Below are 18,871 nucleotides of genomic sequence, written 5' to 3'. Positions count from 1 at the left end.
ATAGCAGATATATTCATGTATAAAATAAATGTGCTCATAAACGTAATACTATAAACACACACCCACACACGACATACTCTTTCTCTAGAAAGGTTATGCATATGGTAAAAAAAAATTACATATATGCTCCATATTGGACAAAAAGACTATGAATATACTTTGCAGACAATGAATTTGTTTGGGGGAAAATTCTTTTGAATGGTTAACAAAGAGGGCAGATAGCTCTTTGTTAAAGGTTTATTTATTGTGTAAAATATGTCAAAAGTGAACTGCTAAAACATGTAACTTGTAACATCCTGATTGTGTACCTAAATAATCTTGTTTGCTTCAGCAGAAAAACTCTATATACTAGGGTTATATTATGGTTTACACACCAATCCTCAGTGTGTATGCAGACAAAACTGGGTCCACTGGTTTCAAACATTTGGGGTTTTGCAGTAAGCTCAATCTAACATGAAGTAAGAACAACGTACGTATTGCACATATTTTCTCATGTCAATGTCTACCAAACTTTTAGTCATAGACATGTGACAGTGTGAAGCAAAGTATAGTACGACTTCAATTAGTGTGTGTCTCTGTGGAGACACAGGGCCCTCACGCTGGTAGAAGGTGTCTCGAGGGTCTTCTCTCAACATGTCTGCTGCATGGCCCGAGTGTCTGCCAGACGTCTGAGGTCCAGCAACATGACTGGCAGTCGTCTGAGGAATGTGACTGACATCACTCATCTTGAACAAAGACTCATCTGAGACGCACGCGCACACACACACACACACACACACACACACACACACACACACACACACACACACGCACACACACACACACACACACACACACATGGTTTGCATTTCTGTACTTGTTCTCCTTCATCTGCCTTTTTTCCTCTTAAGTCAATAATTAATTTTACAGACAAAAAAAACTGTACTTAATATAATCTGCAGTTGAATCCAGATTAAATAACTCCTCCATTCCTTCCCTGAAAGGTTTTTTCTTTGCCTAGGGCTGTGTTAAGACCCCTCCTCTCTAAGTTACTTTGAGATCAGGGCACTCAGATAGTGCAGCTAAATATACCTCACACAAACACACCCACCATCTCACTTCTGTCCCCTCAGTGCCCCACAAATGTGCACATAAACCTACACGTGCTCAGCCAACCCACAGTGCACTGCATGCAGAAACAGGCCATTATCTGCTACAACCTCATGAGTCCATACATAAGTCTTAACTAGTGGAGCAGGAGCACTAGAATATTTACACACACACACACACACACACACACACACACACACACACACACACACACACACACACACACACACACACACACACACACAGTGACAGACATTCGAACCCATCATTTGAGCTATTTCAGGGAGCCAGTGCAGTGTGGGGCGTTAAGCATGTGCAGCGACAGCTATTTCAGATCTCTCCATACTACAGCAAGCGCTACTGAAAACAAGAGTCATGCGTGCAAACACACACAGGCACACACTCACACTCCTCCCCACCCTCCACACACCCAAACACAGGTGAACGTTAGAACAAAACCTACTAGTGTAAAGAGAGAGGGATTCAGAATCAATAATTTCAAACTTGGTTCCAGCTTTGTTGAGTCGCCACTGTTGGAAAATGCAAAATGTTTTAATTATCTGATTTACACTACAACAGCAAAACTGGTTTGGAGGGAAGCAAAGTGAAACCACCAGAACTCACTGCGACCTCCACGTGGTCCGTTCCTTCAGCATTCTGCTTGTGGACCAGCTCGAAATAATACCTCTTCTGCTGCTGCAGTCTGCAGGACACAGAGAAAAACACTCACACTCTTCAACATCACACTCCTCACCAGCACACCAGATTAAATCAGGACGTGAAAATTGGTTGTTATTTGTGAGCACTGTGTTTGCCCTCATTACCCTCATGGGAACTGCTGGGTAGTGATCCAGAACACTGGTGTTGGTTAACAGACCTTCAGAAACTGACCTTGTTCATTTCTACTGTGTCTTAATTTCTTCCTCAAGGGGTCAATGACAATTTTGCATACTACTGCTATGTCTGCACATGTCAAACACCAAATCCAGGTGTGTTTGACTGTGTCTCTCTGATGTTTTAAACTTGTTTATTTTTACTGGCTGTGTTTGTTTGTGTACATGTCCAATAGGTTTAGGATGGCCAATGGCAATTCTTTGATTGTGGTGTCAATGTCCATGTTCCAAATACAATGGCCAGCCACATTCCTTTCCACATTCTCCTATAACTCCTCTCTCCTTTTGTTTTCCTCCCTTTCTCTCCATTTCTCTTCCCTCTAATCACGCTTTCTATGTAGTATCGTGTACTCTCAGTTACTCATTCCTTATTCTGATCTGCTGCTGTATGACTTCTCCAGCTTTCTCTACTGAAATGGTACGATCAATAGTGAAAAAGGTACACTCCATATGGAAATGTCATTCTTACTACTGAAATGAGACACTACTGAAATGACATCTGATTCAATTTATTCACCCATTCAGAAATGTCAAAGGGTGTAAACTGCATTAATGTGTGGTGGACATGTATATACACACATACTCACAAGACAGGCTGAGATATCTGGCTAACATATTTCATGTATTCTCCAGGTGCAGTCCACTCCTTTCCAGACTGGAAATCAAAGAGGACATTTCATATCCATCTCATATCCATCTCATTTTATATACATATCTCCCTCCTTTGCTGTATCTCTATGTCTACAACAGTTCCTGGGCCTCCACTTATCGCGTGCACACCTTGCCAACGTAGGCACAGATGTGCAGGTTGTCTGGACTTTCATCCATGCTGAGCCAGAACTCACAGTTGTCATCAGATGCCACTGCAAAAAGAAACTCACCTGAAAGAGGCAGAAAATAACGGCAGTTACCAGAGATGGAGAACATCACGTACTGGTGGGTAAAGGTGCTCAACTGACCATCGGCGGAAGGGTGGATATAACCAAAGATCCGGAGGCCATAGTTGGTCCACCTGGGAGACACAGCAAGCTTCTTCAATGTGCTACGAGACTGAAAACATAAAAGAGGACAGGCTAACCCCAAGCACGAGAGATCCTGCAGTGTTGAGCATGCAAGTCTGCGTGTGTGCACTTACATGAGCGTACAGGGGATAGTGTAGGTTGGCTCTGAGTTTTGCGATAGAGCTTCCACACCAGTCCTCAAAGACGTGGAGATTGACCTGCCCTTTGTACTGCAACAAAACCAGCAAAGGCTAAAGTCCAACGTGTGACTTGCGTACCTCCAAGTAGATGAGGTTTGATAGCCGAGTATGTAAATAATATGCTCCCATAACTCTGCTGTTCTTGAACTGAAACAGGACATTCAGCTCCGAACAGGAGTACATTTGTTAAGGCTGTTACACATTTCTAAGATAAGAATGCAGACTTTGAGTAGTTTGTGGGAAGTCACTGAGATTTGGCTTGGTACAGTTATAGTTGTCGAAAATACTGAGATTAGTACAATTCAACATTATTATTGTTTTGTTAGTCCCTTTGACTTGATTATCCACAAGATCTCATCCTTGTAAGGTTAATTTTCAAAATGTATCATGTTACAGATTAGGTATAACCTGATTATTTGAGCTGGATTTACACTGTCTATCCAGTAGCATTCAGATTATGTTCTACAGCTTAAATAAACTAGATTTTTTTTTCAGCGTGAGAAATCAGATGAATGGCGTGTGAAGACAGTCAAATGCATGTGTCTCACGCTCATTGCGTGAGAGTTGGCAACCCTGATATAGTGTTTGTGCTATCAGATGAACACTACAGTTCAGAGTCACCAGAATGTAGTTTAGGGCAATTTAACTGGTATGATTTTTTTTTACCTCAGACTTCCAGGGCTGGAAAATGTTTTTGGATGTCCAGGTGGTGTCCGCACCGTGATCTTCTGAAACGTGGTCTCTGCGCAGCTACGACAGACACACAGACTGAAGTTACGGTTGTCGCACCAGCTGCAGCACGGCAATACTGACCAGGTTTTGTTATTTTGACTGTTTGTGATGGCACCATATTCTGCTAGTGAGTTAAGCACAATCCTTGTTAAACACAGTCCGGTTTTTAAACGATCATGTTTGTGGCCTAATGAGTATGATCTCTGTGTTTAAGCCTTGGGTGTATTTAAGCTGATCATAAAGTTATTCTAAATACAAGCCCCTTCACAAACCACCTGGCCCTGGTCTGCTCTATATAAACATCAGAAAATGGGCCCTGTGTGCATACTGTCTTTATACTGACTGAAGCTTTAATGTCAACAAAAAAGGTTTCAAATAGTAGTATAATGGCCACTTTTCTATTTGTCTATTTGTGTTCACTTTTAACCCTTAAAGGCCAAACAGAATCTTAAAGCAGCACCCATACGATACATTCACACAAACATCATAGCCTTATAGGTAAAGACTCAACAACACAGTCCTACAGTGGTTATTTAAAAAAGCTGTACAGTATACTCCATTAAACAGCTGATTTCATGGGTATATTTTTCATTAAGGAACAGGGCTCAGTGGTCACATCGGAGGCATGGAAGGAATATCTGTAGGCAGTGGTGCCAAGAAGCTTGCCAACCCTTGCATATAAAGTCCTTACATATTGTGGGTGTGTGTTCACTTCTCTCTTCAAATCTGATTTTACGGCTTGGTTTAAGCAGAGATCTTGGACCTTCTGGTGACTGTCATCTGAATACAAGGAGAGAGAAAAGAAGATATGAAATATTAAAGAGGGTGATCTGTATTACCTAGTTGCTGTCACCGTTGACCCCTCCCTATCAACAGATCTTCTGTGTGTGTGTTTGTTTGTGTGTCAGTGTACTTGCAAGAGTAAAAGTGAGTGAGAGAGAGAAAAAACCAGTAAGAGAAAAAGCCAGATCACTGCCAATAGCGTTGGATTACCACTGATAGTATAATAGTATGATAGTATAACCTTACTCCAAAGAGACAGAATGTGTTTACATTTGAGCAGACAACAGGCAGTGCATCTTTAGAATGACACACCAGCTCAGAGAACCTCTCTGACAGGTCAAACCCTGCCTCTGCAGATTTCACACTAAAACCACATTATGCACAAGAATCTCATGGCTGGCTGACTTTGAAAATAGCACACATACACCAACACACACACACACAACATGGGTGGCTTGGAGTTGCACCCTCACTGAAAAATGAATCCGTCCTTGTTCCTTTTAATGTTCCAGGAAGAATGGGAAAATTTAAATAAATAAACTGAATCACTCTGTCCTTGTTCATTTTTATCAACCTGGAAAACTCTGTTTGTTGTGACACGAGTCTAGAGTCTAGAGAAACTCTCATTGCTTGACACGACCATGAGAACAACTGCTTGGTATATTTATGTGTATGTGTATGTGTGTGTGTGTGTGTGTATATGTGTGTGTGCGTGTGTGTGTGTGTGTGTGTGTGTGTGTGTGTGTGTGTGTGTGTGTGTGTGTGTGTGTGTGTGTGTGTGTGTGTGTGTGTGTGTGTGTGTGTGTGAGTGTAAGAGAGTACGTGCGTTGTGTGCTGAAGTGGGTGGAGAAAGAAACAATGAGGGTCATTCAAAATTCTATAGCCCTCAGCACAAGGCAGCCTTACACAGCATGTGCACACACAAGACACACAGAATTCTCTTCACAGACAGCTTCCTAGTTCCAAACGTTTCTATAACGTCACAGGAAGCAGAGCTTGTGTGCTGTAGTATGCACCAGGAGGCCCGAGTTAGAATAGCATGAAAACTACAATAATCTCATTATTTTACCACGACCGAGTCATTTTCAGAAAGGAGAGCAAAAGAGTCTCAGGTCTCTAGTTTGATGCATAACTAGATGTGGTGTTCACTGAAATACAGATGTGTTCTTAAACACATAGCATGGGGGCTAGGACTCCTCAAATGTGTTCCACATTTGCCTGCATCTGAAATTGCACCCTCAGACACATGTATTATACACACATACACACTACACACACACACACACGCACACACATACACACACACACACATATATATATATATATATATATATATATATATATATATATATATATATATATATATATATATATATATATATGTGTGTGTGTGTGTGTGTGTGTGTGTGTGTGTGTGTGTGTGTGTGTGTGTGTGTGTGTGTGTGTGTGTAATATGTGTGTCTGAGGGTGTGGCATGTTTGTAATAACAACTGTCTAATATATCACAGATCTTCCCTGCCTCCCGCTCCTTGACGCCGACTTTGTCCTTGCTTCCTGTGTAATTGATTGCAAACCAAGAAAAACATGCCTACCTAAGACATACAAACAGACAGGTATAACCACAGAACATGACAGAAATTAGTCAAGTATGTCATTCATGGACCTAATCAGAGTACTTATGTAGATCCTCTTAGATCCCCACTTAAATGAGTTTATAAGAACAAGATGATTTAAAACAAACTCTAAAGGTCAATCCCAACAATAATACTATGAAATACAACTGCGTGATGAAATTCATGCAGTCTCAACCAAATATTTGACTCCACTGTTCTGATATTTAAAGATTCATAATATTTATACTGCAACATTTTTTAAGTCAGCTAAAACCATACCCAGGTGTACTGAACACAAAGCAGAGATCTCAGAGGAGAAAACTGCTCCTTGTCCTTTTACATAAAGGACTAAATTTGTTTAAGAAACTCATTAACGCCACATTAACCCATAAACCCACACTGCCTGCACAGGACACATCAGTTTCATAGTGGGTCGTTCTTTTTACAGAAGAATCCAACTCTCCAAGTAACAAAACCTTCCTATAGACAAAAGGCTTCAAATTATTTTCTCCTTCTTTTACAATTGGTCCATCTAAACCGATACTCTTATCTCCTCAGCCTCTGACTGATGATCCTAACCTAATGAGCAAGAAAACCTTGGAAGGCTGAGTTCATGGGCCATTCAGCAGAAAAATACACAGATGTCGACAGTCTCATGTGTAGGACATGCCATGTATGGCCTACATGTATACATAGCCTGCCATGTATGTTTGTGACTTCACGCCTTTTGATGTTGGGGTTGTGGACCCATCACCTCGTTAAAAATGGCCATGTTTTTCCAGAAACGCCACTATTTTTTTTCACTGAAGCGAAGTGAAGTGCTGAACTGGTTTGGTAGGTCTGACAGCATTTCTTGGAAAAGAAACACATACATACATACATACATACATATAATGTATATAATATATATAACATATTTTATGATCTATACGATGAAGAGTGAACATTTAACTTAAGGAATTATAAACTATATTATAAACTACTATATTCTACTATAAAGTAGAATGAAAACATTGATCAATTAATGCAAAAGTCAGAGCTTTTTAAAATGCAGTTTGCAAATGCTTCATAAACCTACTTAAGAAACAACAGATCATCCATTGGTTATTCATTTAAGTGTTAAGGTTTTTTACATTCTATCACATACACACACCCAAACACACCCACACACACAGGTCACAAGACAAAATGAAAGCTTAAGATAGTGTGCAGAGGACACGCAGGCATGTTGCCACATGAAGGGCAGAAAATGGACGAACGGCGTGACTGCTCATTTGGCTGTAAAAATGTCCTGGTTACTCGCTGTTTCCAAATGTGACGCAGGGGCCTAATAACGCAGGCGCTACACAGTGAAACTGCCCCCAATCTCACCACAGAGCAACGGCAAAGCAATAACTGCAGTTATTTTCAATGTAATGATTACGTGTCACCAGGACTTGAGATCATATCCAAAGAGCCAAAATCCCCATGAATGTGGCAGGAGCAACTAGCGCACCAGAGCAGAGACCTTCCAGAACAGATCAGCCTCTGATTCAACAAGGCAGTCAATCTAACACCAAACCAAATGTATAAGCATGGAGGCTAAAATCATAATTTAAATGAATTAGCTATAGGCCTACAGCCCCCAAATCACTCAGCTTGCAATCACACGGACAAAAGTGATAGCCAAGTGAATAGTTTGACCAGATCCTGATACCAGGCGTGAGCAACATCCGATATAAGTAACACTTAAACTCACTCAGGTTTCAGTGATACGCATACACACAGACACACATCTCAAACACAGGACCTGCAATGCAGAAAATACAATTCAGGATGCCTTTCTCTTGTGTATGTTGGAATTCAGTCAACCAACAACATAAAATAGACACTTTAAGTAATGTACGCTGGAAAATCGATAGGATGAAACACAACTATATAATGCGAATCAAAACAACTGAATTGACTCATAGAAAAAATGCTGTATTGGCTCACAACAGGTGTCAGACGATTCAATGTTCCTGTTCAGTGGCTCTACACTAATCTTAATGACAGCTTTGGCACTACAGTCATACTCCTATTCTCTGATGGCGTGGAGTGAAAAGGGAACGAAAGACATACGATCTGGGCAGCTCGGTTAACAGAGGAGGTGAGAGTCAGGCTCGCGTCTGTCCAGTCGAGCTGATGCCACAGGGTTTAGCAACCTGGCAGTGCAATTATTGACGTTTGTAATTCTTTACATGCAAATAACGTCAATTACGCCCGCTGGCTACTTACATAAAATAAACTAGCGGGAAGACACTACTTGTTCTCAAACACATAAGTAAATACCAGTTGTTGATTTTGTGAGTAGCTTTACGTTTAATAATATGGGAGATAAATTATGACAAAACGAGTCTGAGTGTTGGTAATTAAAGAGCAAGCCGGCGTTACACCCAGTTCTGTAAGCACAGAGCCCTACAGCGCGTTTTCCGTCTGTGCTGTCGAGAAAAGCACGAAGAGCGTTTACACAAACAACTCCTAAATATCGGAGTGCGGAAAACTCCAGCAAGCTTGTAGTCGCTGGATACGTTCGCTTCCTATGGGGAAAGTGTCAAAAACGTTAAAAAAACAACGGTTGCATTTTTATTCTTACTACGCGACGTGGAATTAAATTGAAACTTTTAATATGTTTTATTATGTCTGCATGCACGAGGGACATGTTACTTAGGCCTATTTAATATTTTACAATACTTACATGAACTTGTTCCAAAAGTACTATAACTGATTGAGTACCTATGTGCAGTTATCAGAATATATGACAACACTGACAGCACTTTTCTTTCTTGACAGCACATGAGGAGCTACATGAGACAGCGGTCTCTGCGATCACACACCTCGGTGGTCTCGGATTTCGGTGTAACACCTGTACGTTCGCGGCGAAGGCGACACTTACGTTTCTCGCCGGTTCCGATCCACACTCCTGGGGCCGCGAATTCCAAATATGCCGCAATCGTTACCACTACAAACACGGCTACGATAAGAAGCCTTCTGCCATTTCGCCTGATTTTCCTGAATGGGAAAAATGGCACCATCATCCTGAGCTGCTGAGCGCCCCGCGAACTTGCTTTTCATCCGCGATTCGCTTCGGCTCGGTTAAATTAGGGTGATCGCAGCCCGTTGGCAGTGCACACGCGAACTGGCATTCATCAATGCGCATCCATGCATTTCTAACTCCTGCACTCCCCTGTGGCATCACTGAATCCCAAACAAATCCGAAGTTTGTTGACACTCCGTCGGAGCTGCAGCGCGCTCGCGACCAAGGGTGCGTCCAGCACGGTGAAGCTCGCGCTCTGATTTACAGGTTGACGCCTTCGGGATCAACGTCACCGTTATCGTCCAGGTAGATTAAAGGAGCGATGTGGTCGACCCGATATTACCCCCGCGGAAGAAAAAATAATCGGTTAGGTCCAAAACTGCAATTAATACTTTATAGACTAACTTGTGAAGTAACACGTGTTGCCTGAACCACCACATACGTCCGCGGTCCCCGATGTTGCCACAGGCCTGACCAACCGGTCAGACAAGCCAAAGATGTTTTACATGCTTACGCATGCTCCGGTGTAAAATAAATATGCCCGTGTGCTTAGATGACAGCGAGGAAAATTTAGAAAGACTTATCCATAAGAGGGGGCCTTGTGTGCCATCACTCCCGGGTGTGTTTAAGTGTAATATTATCCGGAGGCACATTGCAGTTGCCAGGGGACCGGTTGCCCTGTTACGACGTTACCGAAGAGATTAATGTGCAACAGGTGTGTGAAAAGCACATATAAACGACTGGGTCTTAATAAGATGATCGCTACCAAAAATCGTAAAGCAAAACCAGTTACTCTGATAGGTCTGATTATATCCAACCTGGTTGGGGTGGAAAGGGGTGGCGGTTTGGGGGTGGGTATTTAAGACGGTTATAAGGGCCTGAAAGGGTATGTTATAAGGGTCCTATTATTATTAGGTGGTGGGCGCCATGTGATGTTTTTTCATTGGGTCAAAATCCCTGGTGACGCTCTTGAAGCTTGGCTGTGGTATACATACGAAGTCAAAGTCATACCAAACCCCCAGTAGGCTATTCCTTAATTAATTCACATTTCTATAGATGAATGAAAATTAGCTCAATATGTCAGGTGGTTGGATGGCCTGTTGTATGTGAATATTTTCACAGATCTTATTCACTAATAGGTGAATAACTAGTCACCTTGGACAGTCACTATATATTGTAGACTATTTGGTTTTTCCTAAATGACTAAGGTACGCCTCCCTCACTATATAGGCACTGTGAGGATTTTATGAAACAAATTACCAACCTACTGACAGCACACTTAGAACGAGCTCTTTTAAACTCTCAAATAAAACTAGTAAAACAGCCGTTTTAGATTTAGGTTCATTCAGGTGTAATAGTGGCACTCAAACGACATACAAAATGAACAGGAACTGATGATACATAAAATAATATGGAAGTAAATAAGTGTCATGAATGACAAATGAGATATAAATCAGATATCTAAACAACCACCATTTAATGTTTACTTTAATACAAATCTATTAAAACATATATTTAAAATTAATTGAAATACAAAGTTAACTCTCAAATAAAACTAGTAAAACCGCCGTTTTAGATTTAGGTTCATTCAGGTGTAATAGTGGCACTCAAACGACATACAAAATGAACAGGAACTGATGATACACAAAATAATATGGAAGTAAATAAGTGTCATGAATGACAAATGAGATATAAATCAGATATCTAAACAACCACCATTTCATGTTTACTTTAATACAAAATCTATTAAAACATATATTACAAATTAATTGAAATACAAAGTTAACTGTCCATCCATAATAATGAAATGATTGCCTCATACACTGCCCTTTATAAAACATTTGAAGAAACAATTCAGTGAATAAAACATGCATGAAGGTGTTATCTTTGTTGACACTGTAGGTTCTGCATGGACACCCACCTTTTTTATGACACCACCACCCCTCCCTCACAGATATGGTAACACCTACCTGCCATTCAGGAAGCAGCCCGAGATCATTGCTCTAGTGAAGCTGTGAGCAGACGTAATTTTCTGCTCAATGGTATATTGAGTTATGCCAATTCTTAAGTATATACATGTTCATTTTTTAAAAGGTTAGTTACATAACAGCCCATCCTTTCAATGACAACTATGCAGATGCAGTTTGGAATATCTTTTACAGAACAAGGTAAAATGCATAATGGAAACTGCCATATAATTTCATTCAAGTGTTTAGATTAGGAAAATGTTTTCTTTTAAAATTTAAAGTTAATATCAAACTGATGAAAAATGGTTTGCTACGCCAGGATCATATATCAGGCATGAAAATGGGTCAGGGGTTAAAAAGGTGAGAAGACCGGGGGGCGGGGCATGTGACGTCATGGGGATACGGCGACGGGGCGTTGACATGTGGGGGGGGGGGGGGGTGACATGTGACGTCATGGGTATACTGCGCGGGGGGGGGGGGGGGGGGGGGGTGGCTGCTGGTGTACGGGGATACAGTGACAGGTGATGCCAAATATTACGGAGCTCGTAAGGTGACATCATGTAAAAAATATAATAACGCGTGGCCACGACTTACTAACGCGTGCGAACGACTTACTAACGCGTGCGAACAAGATAATTAAGTATTACTTTATATAAAGCCAGGTTTACCTTCCTTGGGCAGTCAGTTTGCGAACATCCCTGGGATCTGCTTGCTTTGCTGTGAAAAAATAAACTTTGTTGCCGCGTGTGAAAGGCGACGTTAGTATCTCGTTCCCACGCGTTAATAAGTCATGGCCACGCGTTATTTATTTATTTTTTACATGATGTCACCTTACGGGCTCCGTAAAATATAGTAAAATCCATAAAAAAAATGTTTTGACTGTCATGTCAATGGATTCAATGTAAACGCAATCCGTAAACGCAAGAAGCCGCTTTCGCCATTCCGGATGGCTCAGTCAAAACCATTACGTCTTAATGAACCAATAAATACATCAGCGGCGAAAATTATTGTAAAAATACCAGGGTTCACGTGTTTTTATTTTATAACATGAGCTAAAGCACAGGGTAGACTCAAACGACAAGAGTTTACAACTTCATCTTCAACCTTTTCAGCCCTGGTGCGAATGTTATCCTCACCCGTCCCTGGATTCACCAGTTACAACTACAGACACACTAGAAAAAAATCTTGATTCTTATTTTATGTCACCGTTAACTACACGGGTTTGACGCGAACTTAATAGGCCCATCTATCTACCTATTTATCACAAGAGCTTGTGGTTAGATCTGACAGTGTTCAACGCTGTAGCGAACGGCAGTAACTTTGTTTTACCGCAAAATATGAAAACGATTGACCATTAATAACCCAATTAAATCCCCCCAATTAAAATGTACGATCTGGTAAATGTAGTGGTAAATGTACGATCTGGTAAATGTACGATCTGGTAAATGTAGTGGTAAATGTACGCTCTTCTGACTTGTCCGCGGTGTAGCACTAGGTCCTGCTTCTCGTCCCGCTTAGCAGTAAATGAATAACATGAATGAAGAACGTTCGTATGATTGAAACGCTATTTGGCCTCTATGATGGTTCGGGGCGGAAACTGCTGGCGACTGTCATTGAAATTGCCAATTTCGGAAGTGCTCTGTTTGCTTATTAAGTCAATATGATAATTAAAATATATACATATAATCTCCCGACCCCCCCCCAAACAAAAAACTCATCGGATCTACACGATTCACGTAGGTCACACTTTTCAACTTCAAAACGGCGAATTTCGCCGAAAGGTGACAGATTTTCATGCCTGATATATACTAAATACCACACATTTCCTCTTCTACATGTTTCTGTCTTTCTGTATTTATACTTTGATAATTGTTTATTACTGATGCATGTTAATATGTAGAATGCCTTTACAGGAATTAGTGTCATTTCTGGTCACATTAATGCACAGCTCATTTTATTTAAGAGAATAGGACCTGCATAAACAATAACAGAAAAGGCATATTCCCCATTATTGATATTAGTATTATTATCCGTGTTGTACTACTTTATCAACAATGCCCCAAAACAATGTAAAACCACAGGAAAACAGGAACTTTTATTTTAGGCTTACTTTACTGTTTTATTCAACATCAGATGAACATTAGTGAATATTTGAAAAGAACTATTAACATGTTTAGCACTCTCTTCCTGTCATGCATTCCCCAGTCTGGTGCAAGTAGGGACTTCTGTACCATATGTGACTGCTGAAAGACATGTCTATAGTCATTTCCAGTCTGGTTCATGTTTATTTTTACAGAGAGGAAACAAAGATCCTGATCCATGTAGACTCTTAACAGCAACACACCTAATTCAAACACAAAGCTGAAGGAGACCATCAAAAGTTGAAGTGGACAGGACACACCTCGCCCCTCCACTGCCCAAAGGTCCAACAATGGTAACTTGCTACATGCAGTAACAGTAAGTCAGCAGTTCTCCTTGGTAAAAAGCTCCTTAAAAGATCTTCCAGTTGTGAGAATAAAAATTTATACAGGTCAGCAAGTGTATGGATAGTGAATCATAAAAAAAGAACACTATCAAATGTATACAAACCAAACCATTAGAAATCATGCCAACAAAACAGTCTGTTGCCCTGATAATCATTTCCATCTTAGGTTTACCAGCAGAACAAAATGGTCTAAACAGTACAGCAGCGTTACATAGTGATGCTCTGATATATAGTTTAGTATCAGTAATGGTGCTGGGCCATATCAGAAGCTGCAGTATTGGCCATTGGCTGAGTAGGGCTGTGTTCAGCGTTATTACCTTCAATCCGACTTTTCTCACACCACACAGAGTAGCAGCAAAGTACACAGCTGGGCGGACTAGCTGCCTCACGTGAACGAACACGCACACCCACACATTTAAATGCAGACGCAGTGCAAGAAATGCTTAGAGAAAGGGACATAAACTACTCTATGCTGCAGCCAGGCCTTCTGGCTCACTTACACTCACATTTCAGAGAAGCAACTCTGGTATATAAAAGAAAACCACACAAAAACCCCACACACAGTCTTAAAAAAAACAAAAAACAAATTCTACACGCACACGCGCCCTCATTAGCAAAGCCTTATGCTGCAGTCTGCTCCTTAGTCCCATTTTCCTCTATCTCCATCCCACTGTCACTCTCTTTCTTTGTCTGCTCTGCCTCCTTCTGCATGGGAAAGAGATGAGGGAAAGAAAAAAGGAGAAAAAAAACAAAAAAAAAAAAAAAAAAAAAAACACATGCATGTGATTTAGACCAAAGCAACTACAGAGGGGGTGAGGTACTTTCTACCTGAATACATCCACAAACATACACCCTGCACTCACACACTTACTTTTGCATCCCTCTCTGCAAACTTCTGGAACATGTTGGCATAGAGGCGCTTGTCTTTTTCATGCTGTTCCTTGAGGTGTTTCTGGCATAGCACTACCTGGCTCTTCGCTGCCTTATTGGCTGGATACAGTTGCAAGACTCGTTGGAAGTCTTCTCTCGCCCTATCAAATTCCTTCATCGCAAACAGTGCTTCTCCTCTCCTGAACAAGGCTTTCTCATTATTCGCATCCAGTTCCAGTGCCTGTGAAGAGAAGGCGTAGCTCCACTAAAAACAACAGCTGAAGATGTTATAGGTACACGAGGAGAAACATTCTGAGAATAATCTAAGGGTTCAGAGAATAAAGTCACAACATTTTGAGAATAAATGCGATAGCGTTATAAGACTACGAAAAGACAAAATGTTTTCAAAAAAGTAGACCATTGTTTAAGGGACAAAACGTTGGGTAAGATTAAGAGCAGCAGTGGTTTTCAGATTAAATTATCCATTTTCAATGCTCACAAAGCAACTCCATGCAGGTCTTTCTGTGAAAGAAACACAAACTCTTGTGTGTCTGATGCTTATTATATCATGTTGATGTGCCAAGAGCAAGGGGACATGTTTGTTGTTGAAATGAATACCGATATATAATATTACCAACGTTCCAGTTGCATTAGACAAGGCATGTGAATGCCTTAAAGTCCATCTTGTCCAGGCTATAGGCTGCACCCAATACAGCATCAAACATACGACAAAGTACTTTAATGAGCACCTGTACCATTTTGTGTTATAAAACATCTGGTTATGGAGAGAAAGTAAGGGGGGGGGCGGTGTCAGGGGCTGGGCGGAGCTTACAGTCTGTGTGAAAGCTTTAGTGAAACTCAATGGCCCTTCCATTACCAGCAGTCTCACCTGCACCACACGCTCTCTGCACCTGCTCCTTCATCCACACACCACCCAGTGCAGACTTACAATTATACACCAAGTTCTCCCATTTAGTTTGTTTTCTTCTCTAAATGTTCTACTAATTTAATCCTGAAATAGTATCATTTTAGTCTCTTAATATAATCTACTGGCAAAATAATCTACTGGCAAAAACATGAGTTTATTCTAGAAATACTATCACTTTATCTTGACTGTTTTTACTTTTTATCTGTCAGAAAAAGGATCGCCAATGTTTTCGGACCTTGTCACAGTTCTCAAAGGCAGGGCTGGGATCGTGCAGTTTGAGGTAACACATGGCCAGGTTGAGGTGAGCTGCCAATCTCAGGGTCTTGGCCCTCTCTTCCTCCTCCCCATGCAGAGCAGACTCATGCTCCAGCCAGGACACGATGCGTTTGTACTGCACCGCTGCCTGCTTGTATTTGCCATCCTACACACACACACACACACACACACACACACACACACACACACACACACACACACACACACACACACACACACACACACACACACACACACACACACTTTACAGGCGAATCAAAAACAAGCATTGAATTTTGTTAACCACCTACTGGATTTGTGCTACACCTTGTTAAGTTGCTTACTTTGAAGTACTGAGTTCCTTTCTCTTTTACAATAGCACTTTGCTCCAGCTTCTCACTTGTGTTCATTTCCCAAGACTCTTTAGCCTGTGAGGCAGTTAAAAACAAACAAAAACAACACATGAATAAAATTATGTGTGTACACATGCTGAACAGTAGTGTTGCCTTTGTAAATGCGTGAACGTTCAAGCAGACTCACCTTCTCAAAGGCTGTCAACTTAAGTTTGTACTCTAGCATTCCACCAGGTGGAATGTTGAATTTAGCAGAGCCAGCATTTCCAAAACCATATCTGAAATTTCACACAGAAACAGGTAGGTACAATCCTACAGGGCTTCAGAATGTGTAAAGGGAGTTTGTTTATTAAACTTTCTCTGTTCCGATTGGTGTAAACTTGTAACGTCCAGAATTAAGAGCGTGCATATGGTGAGTAATTACTTTGGTTTCAGAGTAAACAGAGACTCCTCTCCCTGTTCCATAGCCTGCAGTGCTTTTTCCACACCAGGCGGCAGATCAAGACTCTCTCCATCTCCAATCTCAAATTTTAGCTCACGATCATCAAACACACGGTCTTCATGTTTGCCTTCCACATGCACTGGGAGACAAAGAGAGCAAAATAGGGAGACAGGGAGAGTGTGCCCGAGAGTGAGAAGTGTTAGCAAAATACTTCTGCACCTCACTCAGAGGAGTGAGACTACCCACTGGAACATGTCCACCAAATACCAGACGCTCTTTTTGATATTTTTTTTTGTGTGTGTTCACCTTCCACAGAAGCTCCCTCATTGGGTTTAGAATAACCCTCCCCTTTTGTCAGGATTCTACGTATAATGCCGCCATCTTCATCATCAGTGATGTCTTCTCCATGAAACTCAAACAATTCAACCTGTCGCACAAACACACACACGTTGTTGTGCATCAACAATTAAGACAATGACATCCTTAGAAATGTTTAATTCCTACCTGCTCTACATGAAATAATGATTAAAGTAACTGTCTAAATATAAATATATCTATTAAATAAATAACGCAACACTGGCAAAAGAACAACTAAAATGATCAAAATATCAATTGTTGGTACTATTAATAAAACACCCAAAAGTCCTTAAAAAATACTAAAACACAAATAGTTTCACAAAAACATTTCATTTTATTGGTAAAATAGTCTGGAGCACCATCACCCAGTTCTGCTATGGTTTTCACAACACAAGTGACTAAACACATGAATATTTTGCCCGTGTTGTCATTCTTTGATAGACGACAGAAGCAGCAGTCTATTTCCTGTGTAACATTTATGATTTCTGGTAGCCATAATTATTTAACACCTATACAGTATGGATCTCACTGCAATTTATACCACATTCATGCCAGAACCTGATTAGACTGTACCTGAAACACGAGGGTGGCATTGGGTGGAATTTTGGGTGGGCTGCCAGCAGCTCCATAGGCGTACTCAGGTTTGCAAATAAGCTGACAGATTTCTCCAATGCGCATTGTTGCTACACCAAGATCCCATGCTTTAATCACCTGACCTGTAGGGCAAATAAAACCATGGAACTGAACCTTCCTGATGCACAAGTACACCTTAAGTTGCTTTTTCATAAAGACCATCCAATACCATCTGAAACATGGACAGGGAGGTGTATTCCAAATGTCAACTCACCTTTTCCAAGCTCAAAGGAGAACCTTTCCCCACGGTCACGACTGGAGTCAAACTGAGTTCCATCCAACAGTGTACCGACGTAATGCACAAATACCTTATCACCTGTCATAGGCAGTTCTGTACCTGTGCCCTCTTTTTTCACCAACTAGAGAGAAAGAAAATACATTTTTATATAGTACATATATAATATAGTTTCATCGCGCCTTGTGACCTGTCAGAGCGGTCATTCAAGAAGGGAAACAAACTACTACATAAAAAGGTGGAAATCCTAATTGCATAAAGGAATATATAAACTCACGAGATAATAATTAGAATCAGAATAATTCCTCAAACACATTTATCGTGTTAACATTAATACGTTTACATAAGGCGATTAGACGCTTTCCGTGATCCTGCGATTTCTCTGGAAGCTTGAAACTGACACCACCGACATGCTGGCTAAGCTTTGTGCCAACACACCTGGGCTACCGACATCACAGGTTAAAGGACATTTTCGGTGCGTGTTACACCATACAACACAGCACCTCGATTCAACTGCAGCCACCTACAGCTGGCCAGCCAATTCACCTTACACATTCAGCCTCTATGAACTCGTGTCTTGATGTACCCAGCACAAGACACACCACTTCACACTAACGTTAGCCACCACAGCTAACCACACCACTTACTGCAGGGTTAGCACGCCGTCGACTGCGCCCTGCAGCCCAGTCTTCACTGAGGTAGTTAGCAGCGAAGCTAAGTGGACAAGACTGAGTCTGTTCAGTTCAACCAGTACATAAAACCCCCCCAGCTACCTTCAGAACTCCTCCATCTTTCTTGGGAGTTATATCCTCTCCCTCAGTCTGGACGCCGCTTCCGTCGCTCGTCACTTCTTCTGCAGTCATGTTCGCACACGGACGTCTTCAAACCGGGTCACCGTTGTGCTAATTCCGCAGTGAACCGACGTGGCTAGCTGGCTAGCTAATCTACCACAAGCATAAACTACCGCAGAGTAAATTCTT

At 41.3% G+C, this 18,871-nt stretch overlaps 2 protein-coding genes across 2 annotated transcripts in view; both read right to left on the bottom strand.

The window, feature by feature from the left end:
* The window catches only part of b4galnt3b (beta-1,4-N-acetyl-galactosaminyl transferase 3b), a 17,315-nt gene extending 7,432 nt beyond the window's left edge, over positions 1–9,883 (bottom strand). Inside the window, exons 1-10 of the mRNA XM_076992735.1 lie at positions 9,226–9,883; positions 4,607–4,695; positions 3,850–3,933; positions 3,118–3,213; positions 2,942–3,032; positions 2,763–2,863; positions 2,570–2,637; positions 1,714–1,792; positions 1,553–1,619; positions 599–742 (exon numbers count right to left, since the gene is read on the bottom strand). Of these exons, the coding sequence (XP_076848850.1) occupies positions 599–742; positions 1,553–1,619; positions 1,714–1,792; positions 2,570–2,637; positions 2,763–2,863; positions 2,942–3,032; positions 3,118–3,213; positions 3,850–3,933; positions 4,607–4,695; positions 9,226–9,367 (961 nt within the window). The 5' untranslated portion in view covers positions 9,368–9,883. The remainder of the gene's footprint in view (positions 1–598; positions 743–1,552; positions 1,620–1,713; positions 1,793–2,569; positions 2,638–2,762; positions 2,864–2,941; positions 3,033–3,117; positions 3,214–3,849; positions 3,934–4,606; positions 4,696–9,225) is intronic.
* A 3,382-nt stretch (positions 9,884–13,265) lies between these two features.
* Positions 13,266–18,805, bottom strand: fkbp4 (FKBP prolyl isomerase 4). The gene is made up of 10 exons (XM_076992775.1): positions 18,665–18,805; positions 17,871–18,015; positions 17,597–17,739; positions 16,973–17,093; positions 16,649–16,805; positions 16,412–16,502; positions 16,216–16,299; positions 15,852–16,037; positions 14,690–14,929; positions 13,266–14,523 (listed from the first exon to the last, which is right to left on the bottom strand). The coding sequence occupies exons 1-10, from the start codon at positions 18,752–18,754 to the stop codon at positions 14,440–14,442; spliced, it is 1,341 nt and encodes a 446-aa protein (XP_076848890.1). The 5' UTR covers positions 18,755–18,805; the 3' UTR covers positions 13,266–14,439.
* Between the last annotated feature and the right edge of the window lie 66 nt (positions 18,806–18,871).

Source organism: Brachyhypopomus gauderio, chromosome 2 (assembly GCF_052324685.1).
Source record: "Brachyhypopomus gauderio isolate BG-103 chromosome 2, BGAUD_0.2, whole genome shotgun sequence".
NCBI classification, from domain to species: Eukaryota; Metazoa; Chordata; class Actinopteri; order Gymnotiformes; family Hypopomidae; genus Brachyhypopomus; species Brachyhypopomus gauderio.
The sequence above is the reverse complement of the archived record's forward strand: the minus strand, read 5'-3'. Positions and strand labels throughout refer to the sequence as shown.